At 47.2% G+C, this 10,364-nt stretch overlaps 1 protein-coding gene and 1 pseudogene across 10 annotated transcripts in view; one reads left to right on the forward strand and one right to left on the reverse strand.

Annotated features, from left to right (window-relative positions):
* LOC9268400 (polygalacturonase non-catalytic subunit AroGP3) overlaps positions 1–4,328 on the forward strand; it is a 10,768-nt gene extending 6,440 nt beyond the window's left edge. For 6 of the 10 annotated variants that reach the window (XM_026026069.2, XM_066311260.1, XM_066311261.1 and 3 more), the window contains 6 exons: positions 1–90; positions 194–295; positions 395–517; positions 816–938; positions 1,234–1,356; positions 3,283–4,328. The exon at positions 1–90 is cut by the window's left edge. In XM_026026069.2, the coding sequence (XP_025881854.1) occupies positions 1–90; positions 194–295; positions 395–517; positions 816–938; positions 1,234–1,356; positions 3,283–4,112 (1,391 nt within the window). In that variant the 3' untranslated portion in view covers positions 4,113–4,328. The remainder of the gene's footprint in view (positions 91–193; positions 296–394; positions 518–815; positions 939–1,233; positions 1,357–3,282) is intronic. The other 4 variants (XM_066311263.1, XM_066311264.1, XM_026026071.2 and 1 more) reach the window with 4 other exon arrangements.
* A 1,245-nt stretch (positions 4,329–5,573) lies between these two features.
* Positions 5,574–7,288, reverse strand: LOC112939396 (uncharacterized; annotated as a pseudogene).
* Positions 7,289–10,364: the final 3,076 nt, after the last annotated feature.

Raw genomic sequence — 10,364 nt, forward strand, 5'->3', positions numbered from 1 at the left:
GTAACGATGAAGAGAAGCCAAGGAAAGCATTCCTTAGAGGAGGGCTTTTTTTAGGCAATGAATATGAAAAGTCTGTACACATAGACAAAGGTGAGAATATTTGGAAGAACATTTGGCGTATTGTATTTTCGTAAAAGTTGTTGACATATATAGATAATATAAAAATATTTTCTGTATTGCCCGTAAATTGTAGAGGACCTCAAAGAAGTCTCAGTGTCATATGGCTCAAATGTGAAACTAAGCAATTTGTTCCCAACAGGGTATGCACATCAGAAATATATATTAACAAGCGGAGGTAACATTAGAACTAGTGGATGCTCATGTTACGTATATTGTGTGTATATGTTATATACATGTATATTTGAAATTATAAAATGGGCCATATGAGTTGCAGCTGGACTAAAGGAAGTCTCCGTGACATATGGAAGTGATGGTGAAGAGGAGCCAAGGAAAACATTCTCTAAAGTAGGGTATATGTTAGATAAGGAATGCAAGAAGTCTTCAGATGTAGACGAAGGTACAATATTTTGGAGTGCATTATGTATTTTGTATTTTTCTCTAGGTTGTTGACATATTCGGAAAAACTAAATAAATTGTTTCTACATGGACCATGAACTGTAGAGGAACTCAGAGAAGTCTCAGTCTCATATGGCCCAAAATTGAAACTAAACAATTAGTTCCCCACAGAACATAAGAAATATATATACACAAACGAAGATAAGATTATTTCGAACTAAAGGATGTTAGTGTAATGTATTGTATGTCTCATATAAATGTATATTGTAAATAAAATAAATTGGCCATATGGGCTGTAGGGGGACTAAAGGAAGTCTCGGTGTCATATGGAAGTAATGGTGAAGAGGAGACCAGCAAAACCACTCCTATGGGAGGATACATGGTAGATATGAAAAACGAAAAGTCTCTGCAAGCAGAGAAAGGTGAGAACAGGATGTGTGCACAATTCATGAATTAATATATTGTTGACATAATATAGAAAACTAAATGAATTGTTTCTACATGGACTGCCAACTGTAGAGGAACTCAAAGAAGTTTCAGTGTCATACGGTTCAGATGTAAAACTAGGCAATTTGTTCCCCATAGAACACAAGAAATATGTATACAGAAATGAAAGTGAGATTATTTTGAAACTAAAGGAGATGTTAGTGCAATGTATTGTATGTCTTATATAAATGTCTATTGAAAATAAAAATAAATGAGCCATACGAGCTGCAGATGGACTAAAGGAAGTCTCGGTGTCATATGGAAGTAATGGTGAAGAGGATACAAGCAAAACCTTTGCTATGGGAGGATACATGGTTGATAACGAACGTGAAATGTCTCTACAAGGACAGAAAGGTGAGAATAGAAAGTATACTCACAATTCATGAATTGTAGTTTTGTATACATTGTTGACATAATATAGAAAACCAAATAACCTGTTTCTACATGCATGAGCTACCAACTTTAGAGGAACTCAATGACATTTCATTGTCACATGGTCCAGATGTAAAACTAAACATTTTGTTTTCCACATAACACAAGAAATATATATATGCAAACAAATGTGAGATTATCTGGGACTAAAAGATGTTAGTGTAATGTATTCTATGTAAGACATAGATGTCTACTGAAAATAAAAATAAATGGGCCATACAAGTTGCATTGGGACTAAAAGAAGTCTCGGTGTCATATGGAAGTAATGATGAAGAGGAGACAAGAAAAATCATTCCTATGAAAGGATACATGGAAGACAGGGAACACGAAAAGTCCCTACAAGCGGAGAAAGGTGAGAATAGGAAGTATGCATAAAATTGAATTGATAAGTATATTGTTGATATAATACAGAAAACTAAATAAATTGTCTCTACATCGGCGTCAACTATAGAGGAACTCAAAGAAGTTTCAGTGTCATATGGCCATGAAGTAAAACTAAGCAATTTGTTCCCTACGAGATTCGGACATAAGAATTATCAACACACATTCGAAGGTGAGAATATTTGGAAATAGCAAGTTTGTCTGTTATACTTTCATATAACTTATGAATGCGTCTAGAAAAGCAATTAGGGTATTCATACTGTAAGTTGTTTTCCTTTGAACCTTTTGTGTTTCCCTTAAAATTGTCTAAGCACGTACATTTTGATAGAGCGATGCTATTACATATCTCGGTTACCAAGAGACACTAAATTTTATGTTAAAAATATATTTGTCACCTCTCACCATCATCCAGGACTGTAAAATTTCTCATTTTGATGACTTTCTTAATCTTGTATAGCCTATCGATATATGCATCGGCATATATATATATATATATATATATATATATATATATATATATATATATATATATATATATATATATATATATATATATATATATATATATATATATATATATAGTTCACTATGCTTGTAACTCAAAGATACAAAGTGGATAATTGTAATAATAATAAAATAAACATGGTTCACCAATCTAGAAATTTCAACCATTGGCGGATCTTAATATATACTCTTTCCTTGTCAAAATATATATCTATCTTTGTATTTCAAATTTTTACCTCTTAACCACTTAAGAAATGCATTTCCTTAAGATCTTATTCGGTTTAGAGGGGATTAAAGAGGATTGGAGGGGATTGAGGAGGAATAATTCCACACCACAATATGTGTGGAATAAATCTCCCCCAATCCGTCCCTCACAGGGATTAACCAATCAAGGCCTAAGGGAGCTACCAAAATTTATCTCACAAGTTATACTTTCAATTCTTTTTCAAACTCTCTGAGACATATACATACATGTGTGAAACATTAATTTTCTTTTTTTTTCTTTCTTTTCTATATGGTATATAAGGATAGAATGATTATTTTATTCATACCGCTGTTCGCTGCATGCGAGGATGACTTGGCATGCTCACGTAGCACCTTTTGTGGGTCCAAGGACTATATTAACCCAAATGATTAATTTGAAAGACTTATTTGAACGATTTGAAACCTCAAGGACTAAACTGAGCTCGAAGCGAAACTATAGGGATCATATTCACCCTAAAATAAACATGGTTCACCGGTCTAGAAATTTCAAGCATTGGCAGATCTTAATACATACTCTTTCCATGTTAAAATGTAGCTATCTTTGAATTTCAAATTTTTACCTCTTAACCACTTAAGAAATGCATTTCCTTAACGGAACTACCAAAATTTATCTCACAAGTTGTACTGCCAGTTCTTTCTCAAACTCTTTGAGGCGATATACATACCTCTAGCTATTCTACGTTGTTGGTTCATTCGCAGGAATGGATCATGGACGCCATGTTCACGCACACGGCAACAAGATGCAGCAACTGGCCGACGTCTTCTTCTTCCGCGACGCCCTCCGGCCGGGCTCCGTCATCACGCCGACCATCCCGCCGACGACCTCGCTGCCGGCCTTCCTCCCTCGCCACGTCGCCGACGCCATCCCGTTCTCCGCCGACCGCTTTGCCGACGTCCTCGCCATGTTCGCGCCGGCGTCCCTCGCCATGGCGCGCGAGATACGGTGGGCGCTCGACACCTGCGGCCAGCGGGCGGCGGCGCTGCTCCCGGGCGAGAAGGCCGGCTGCGCCACCTCCCTCGAGTCGCTCGCCGACCTCGCCGCGTCGCTCCTCGGGACGCGCGACGTCCGCGCGTTCTCCGCCGCCGACCTTCCCACCGACGCCGCGACCACGCCGGCGCGGCGCGGGAGGTACAACGTGACGTCCGTGCGGGAGCTCTCGGCGATGGCTGGTTCCGGTTCGTCGTCGTCGTCGGAGCCGGCGCCGGCTGCCGTCGTGGCGTGCCACGACCTGACGTACCCGTACGCCGTGTTCTACTGCCACAGTACCAAGCCGACCGCCGCGTACGCGGTGACGCTGGTGGCGGCGACCACCGGGGACGGCGACGGCGAAGGCGAGGCGGCCTCGCCGGCGAAGATGGAGGCGCTCGCCGTGTGCCACCTGGACACGTCGCGGTGGAGGGCGGACAACCCGTTCTTCGTGGCGCACGGCGTCAAGCCGGGGGAGGTGTCCGTGTGCCACTTCCTCACCAAGCTCAGCATCGTCTGGGTCCCACGCCACGAGCAGGGGGGCCCACGCGCAGCAGCTTAATCATCATCGATGATGTAAACAAGCTCTACAACCTAAAGTGAACAATTTGGCGTGGTTTGTGCGTAATTTGCAGCAACGGTCGATCGAGCTATCTACTTATATAGTATGTAAAAAGTGAATAATTCAGTTTGTCATCGTGTGAACCACATGTGTGCTGCATATTTGTGCGTGTGCATGTTCATAATTAATATGGATATTGTGTCTTCAATATGGGTACATACACAAGTGCTTTTATTTAACAGACTATCTAAAAAACTGTAGTAAGTTTTTAATAAAAAAATTTCAAATCTAACTATGGCCCTGTTTAGATCTCACCCTAAAATTTTTTACCTTGTCATATCGAACGTTTGAACACCTGCATGAAGTATTAAATATAGGCTTAAAAAAATAACTAATTGCACGTATTAGGACTAATTTGCGAGACGGATCTTTTAAGCCTAATTACTCTATGATTTGATAATTTGGTGCTACAGTAAATATTTGTTAATAACAAATTAATTAGGCTTAATAAATTCATCTCGCGGTTTACTGATGGATTCTGTAATTAGTTTTTTTTTATAGTGCCCGAACACTCTATGCGACACCCTATATAATATTTGATGTGGCACGTCAAAACTTTACACCCCTAGATCTAAACACCCCCTATAATTGTAATATAATCCACTATAACTAAAATATAATTTGTATATAATTATTAAAATAATATATGCAACTTTATACCTAACTTATATAGAAATTATACTGTAATTAGTTACAGTGCAGTTACACTGTAGTTATACTTCATTAAATCATATTTAACTAAGTTAAATATGATTTATTGCGCAATAAACTTGATTTATGATGCCAGCCAAGGGGGGGGGGGGAAAACCTTACACCGACAGGCGCGTCCGACGCATCGTTGTCTAAGAGGGACGGGCACATGTGGCCGGGCGGGCGCACCACATGGTGCGCACGTGGCGCCGACAGGCGCGTCCCACGCATCGCTGTCTAAGAGGGACGGACACACGTGGCCGGGCGAGCGCACCACATGGTGCACATGTGGCGCCGACGCGGAACCCATGCAGCACCGATGTGACGGTGATCGGACGACCACAACAAAGGGGCGAGGGCTCACTAGCCAACCGGCTGGGGAGTGGCAGCGCACGGTCCGGCGGTGACTGTTCGATGCAGCAGCATGCACGACATGTGACAGAGGGAAAGAGGAAAAGGATTCTGGTGCTCATCAAGCGTGGGTGACGGGAGAGGCGGCGGCGGAAGCTTGCGATGGCGACGAGATGGTGGCGGCTGACATGGGACGATGGCGAGGATGGCGCTCCGGCGGCCACGGGCTTCGTGGAGGAGGTGGTCGGGGTGCGTTGCAGCTTGGGGAAGGTGGAGAAGGACAGGGTTCAAAATTTCGCCGAAACAGGGTCCAGAATTTCTGAAAATCGGGTTTATCGGTGGGCACCCAAGAAAACAGTATTGGCCAAAAATTTCGGCCCCTTTTGAATTTGCCGCGGCATTTTTCCGGCGGAAAAAGTACACCCAAGGTCCCTCAACTTGTCATCGAGATACAAAATCGTCCCCCAATCGCAAAACCAGATACCAGACATCCCTCAACTAATAAAACCATTCGCTTTAGGTCCCTCGGTGGTTTTGACCCCGGTTTTGTCCGATGTGGCGGCTGAGTCAGCGTGGGACCCACGTAGACCCCACATGTCAGGCAATCCATGTCAGCCTCCCCCTTCCTCCTCTCTTCCTCTCTTCTACACACAGTCACACACCCAGGCGGTAGCGCGTCGGCAGCGGCGGCGGTAGCGCGTCCATGGCACCACGGCGAGGCGGGGTTAGCACGTCCACGGCGATGGCTGGCAGCGGCGGCAGTGGCGGGGGCCGCGACGGGGAAGAAGGGAGGGCGTCGGCGTCGGCGGTGATAAGGGAGGGGAGGGCGTCGCCACGTGGGCGAGGTCGAGGACGGAGACCCCGGCGGCGGCCCGGCGGAGCTCCTCGGCGGCCAAAGATGGGCCCGGGGAGGCGGTAGCGAGGCGGGAACGGTGCGGGCGTGCAGGTGGCGGCAGCGCGCGCCTCCTGCTGCCTTCGCGCGCCATGCCGGCGCCCGCGCGGCCACGCCCTCTCCGTCCCGCTTCGGCGCGTCCGGCCGGCGCCCAGCGGCCTCCCGGCTCACACACTCACTTTGACCTCCCGCTCTGCAGACGCCAACATCGTTGGTCATCTTCCGGTCCTTCCCTTGCTTGGGTGACGACATCACCCTGCAGCAATTCCTCCTTGGAGACTGCACGCGCGTCGGTTTAAGAGCAACATTAAAAAAATCAAGGTTTTTTGTTGTACAAATCAATTCAGTTTTTTAACTACGGTGTGTGTTTGATTACCCTTTTCCAGAGGTCAGGGTCGGGCTTCTTGAGGACGATGACGCGGTCGAGCAGAGTGGCAAGGTCAGGGATGCGCCAGCCGCAATTGACGGGCGCGACGCGGTGGCGCTCGTACTCGGTGACGGTGGTGTTGCGGCGGCGGTCGAGGCGGGACTGCCGCATGTAGTACACCTGCGGCATTTGGCATGGTTGGCACGCCAGGGGCCGCGTGTTGAAGACGTACGCCGTGTAGTCGGCACAGCGGTACCAATTGAGGAACGTGCGCATGGGCATCTCCATCTCCGCGGCGACAGCACCCCGCGCGTCACCACCACCGCGAACCCCCACAACACTGACACCGTCCACTGCTTGTCGCCGTCGTAGCACACCGACTGCTGTGCCACGCCCGCCGATACGGCGCCGTCATCCTCGATCTCCCCTTCCTCTGCTGCCTCTCCCGAACCGCCTCGATGGCAGCCATCGGTGACGCCGTCGCCGCCGCATTGGCCCTCGGCCCTCGGCGCGTTGCAGTTCATGACGGCGGTGGGGGAGATCGCGCGCGGGCGGGCGATGCCGGCGCTGGCGCCGGCGTTGGGCCGCGACGCTATCCCGTGCCCGCCATCCACCGCCGTCGACCCGCTCCCCGCCCCGACGGAGCTCCGCCTCCAGTACCTCACCATGGACATCTCGCCGCCGCCGCCGCCGCCTTGCTCCCCTGCTCCCGCGTCGTCTCCGTCATCACTGCCGCCATATCGCCGGCCGCCGGACCTCCTCTCCCACCTCGCACCATCGGTCTCTTCCCCACCTGTCGGCCAGCAGCGCCGGCCTGCCCAGAGCCCCCAGAGAGAAGAGTGAGAGAGAGAAGGGGAAGGGAGAGAAGAGGGGAAAGAAAGAGAGGCTGACTGGATAGGCTGACATGTGGGGCCCACGTGGGTCTAAGCAGACACGTAGGGCAAAACCTGCATCAAAACCGCCGAGGGCCGCCGAGGGATCTATTTTGACCAGTTTTGTATAATTAAGGGACCCCATATATCTGGTTTTGCGATTCGAGGACGCTTTTGTATCCCGATGGCAAGTTGAGGGACCTTTGGTGTACTTTTTCTTTTCCCGGTCCACAGCCTCCCAAAATTTTGGCCCACGCGCGGACGCGCCCTAGCCCAGTCAAAGTCCTAGAGCCCACTTCCAAGTTCCAATCCCGTGACCCCATCCACTCCCAACCCCGTGCGCCGCCTCCTCCTGTTCGAGAGTCGAGAAAGAGGCGAGACGAGAGCTGCCGCCGACGTGGCCATACATCGATATGCCGCCGGCCGGCGCCGTCGCCATGCATCTATCTGCCGCCGCCGTCGCCATTCATTGAGCCCCAGTGCGCCGCCTTGTCCTGTTGTTCGAGAGTTGAGAGGCGAGAACTGCCGCCGCCGTCGCCATACATCTGGATGGCGCGGACGCCACATGGAGCTGCATCATCCCCCTCGCGTGTCCGCTTCCTCCAAAACCCGTGCGGCCGTGCCTTAGCCTCCTCGAGAAGCTCTTGGACAGCGGCACAGCGCGGCCTCTCCTCCCTCCCGTCGCCATGCATGCTTGATATTGTGCTCTTCGATTGCTTATATGATGCTTTGCACTCAGAGAGTACTGGTTATTTACAGACTACATACTCCCTCCCCTCCGTCCCAAAAAAAAGACAAACCCTATCTTTCCGTACCAATGTTTGACCATTGCTACGTGGTTCTTTGCACGCGTGAGAGAAACAACCCGTGACGCCGCCGTTCTTCCCTTCTGTCCACTCCCCGTCTCCTCTTTTCGTTGTGCCGCCGTTCCTCACCTCAGCCACGCCGTCGCTGCCGTTTCTCGCCTCGCCGTGCCGTAGCTACCGTTTCTCGCCTCGCCGCGCCGCCTCCGCCGCGCCGCCTCCGCCGCTGTGGTTCCTTTTCTCGTCACGTCGCCGTCTAGACACCGCCACTCTCTGCATGCATCGATTCACGGTGGGTAGAGCTGAGCGGCGCCTCGGCGTGGGCAAGTGCGGCTCCCCACCCAATTCGTGTCCCCCCCATGGTGTCGGGCAGCCACGCTAAGAGCCCGGGTCCCCTAGTACCCTGGCCCTTGTTGATATCCCTGCCTTCCTACTAGCCCCTCTTCAAATCTTGTGCTCAGGTGAAGTAAATTAACGATTTGTAATCAGTCAATGTGAATATGTGATTTGCGAATCAGTGAATAGTGAATGTGAATATCAGAACGTTCTGCTGATTTGCTATATTGTAGTTTGTATATTGGATTTGCAAAACATGAAGTGCACACAAAAGTTCAAGAGAAATATATTTTTCTTTAAAGACGCACCTTGATAATGTCATTGTGAAGGTTTAATACGAGAACAAAATTAGTTCTAAGGCTAGGTTTATACTTAGATGTAAGATTTCTTTGAAAACAAGGATTGGCATTTCGTGGGCATAATGAAAGTGATAAATCTAGCAAATAGAGGGAATTTCCTTCAGCTTTTGAAATGGCTTGCACAAAATAATTAGTAAGTTGATCAGGTGATTTTAAAATGGCTTAGTCACATATATTGAGCAATATAGGCGAGGAAGACATAATAAAAACTTTCATGGCTATGAATAAGCGTAGATTAAGGTATCGGCAAGTAATTTTCTTTCCATGTCTAAGATCTTTTTTATTTTAAATATCTATATGATAGTATTCGCACGTTTTGAACTTGCTTGTTATAAATTAGCCAATTATTGATGTTAAATGATATTATTTCTATGTTTGTATCGCCTTTTTACTAAATTTTTACATCTATATATGATTTACGGTGTTCAAAAATTTTTATATGTAATATGAACTTCTGAAATAGTACTACCAGAAAAAAATTCCTGGCTACGCCAACATATGTTATTTTTTATACCAAATGATCTAGATACAATCTACTTGATTTCATGCACAAATTCAGCCAAATTTTAATAAATTTTGTCCAAAATTTTTCTCGTATCGCTGATAAAATTCCGATATTTCCGATAATCCTGTTTATCGGTACCTTTGATATTTTTTTTATATCGATAGTTGAAACCCTGGAGAAGGATCTGACCGATCGGAAAAGTGGTCTTTTACCAGTAAGCTGTGGCATGCTTACGTTTGGGTTTGGTAAACTACGATAAAAATACAAAACTTACTTTATATTTGTGCTATTGTTTGCCTCTTACCTCTGTAAAGTCGAAAGAAGCTCAAAGGTAAGCTTAGGCTTAGCAAAAGGAGACTTCTAATTCATCTTCAAGCTGTAGTTCTATGAAAAAGAATTGGCAGGGAATAAATCCACGGTTTTGATCTTTCTGGTTAGATTGTAATAAATTTTTGTCAACAACCCAATTCACAATATTTCCAAACGACAATATCCACTGCAACAATGGAGGGTGGAGATGGAGATGGCAAGGATACAAGTGGATAGAAAAGTTCTAGTAGCTAGGAAATGGAGAGGTGGAAGAAGAAAACAGGTACTCGACGAGAATCCAAGCCTAGACCTAAGTCGCCGCCACTGCCGCCATTCGCCCGCACCGTCCAGGCCAAGCTTCCGTTTTGGGATTCTCTCCCTCTCCTCCTTCCCGTAGTACTGCTGCTTTTATATTCTCTTCTTCTTAGGCTCTGTTCGGCTGCCATTATTTTTACTGTGCTGCAGCCAACCAGCACAGTGTGTTGTTTCTTTCGGCTGTGGCAACACAGCGGCGGTACAAAGCAGCCGAACAGGCCCTTAGGCTTTACATGGAACATGGTCTTGGGCTGCATCAATAGTGTGGGGCGGCTGCACCTTAGGAAGCCCATCGGCTCCTAACAACCCGTTCCCTTAATTTTTGGCTTGTCTCCAAGCCAATGCAATAAACTCCTAGATCCCATGGCACCTTTAGTTCTGAGAATTCTTCGG

Source organism: Oryza sativa, chromosome 6, assembly GCF_034140825.1.
Source record: "Oryza sativa Japonica Group chromosome 6, ASM3414082v1".
NCBI classification, from domain to species: domain Eukaryota; kingdom Viridiplantae; phylum Streptophyta; class Magnoliopsida; order Poales; family Poaceae; genus Oryza; species Oryza sativa.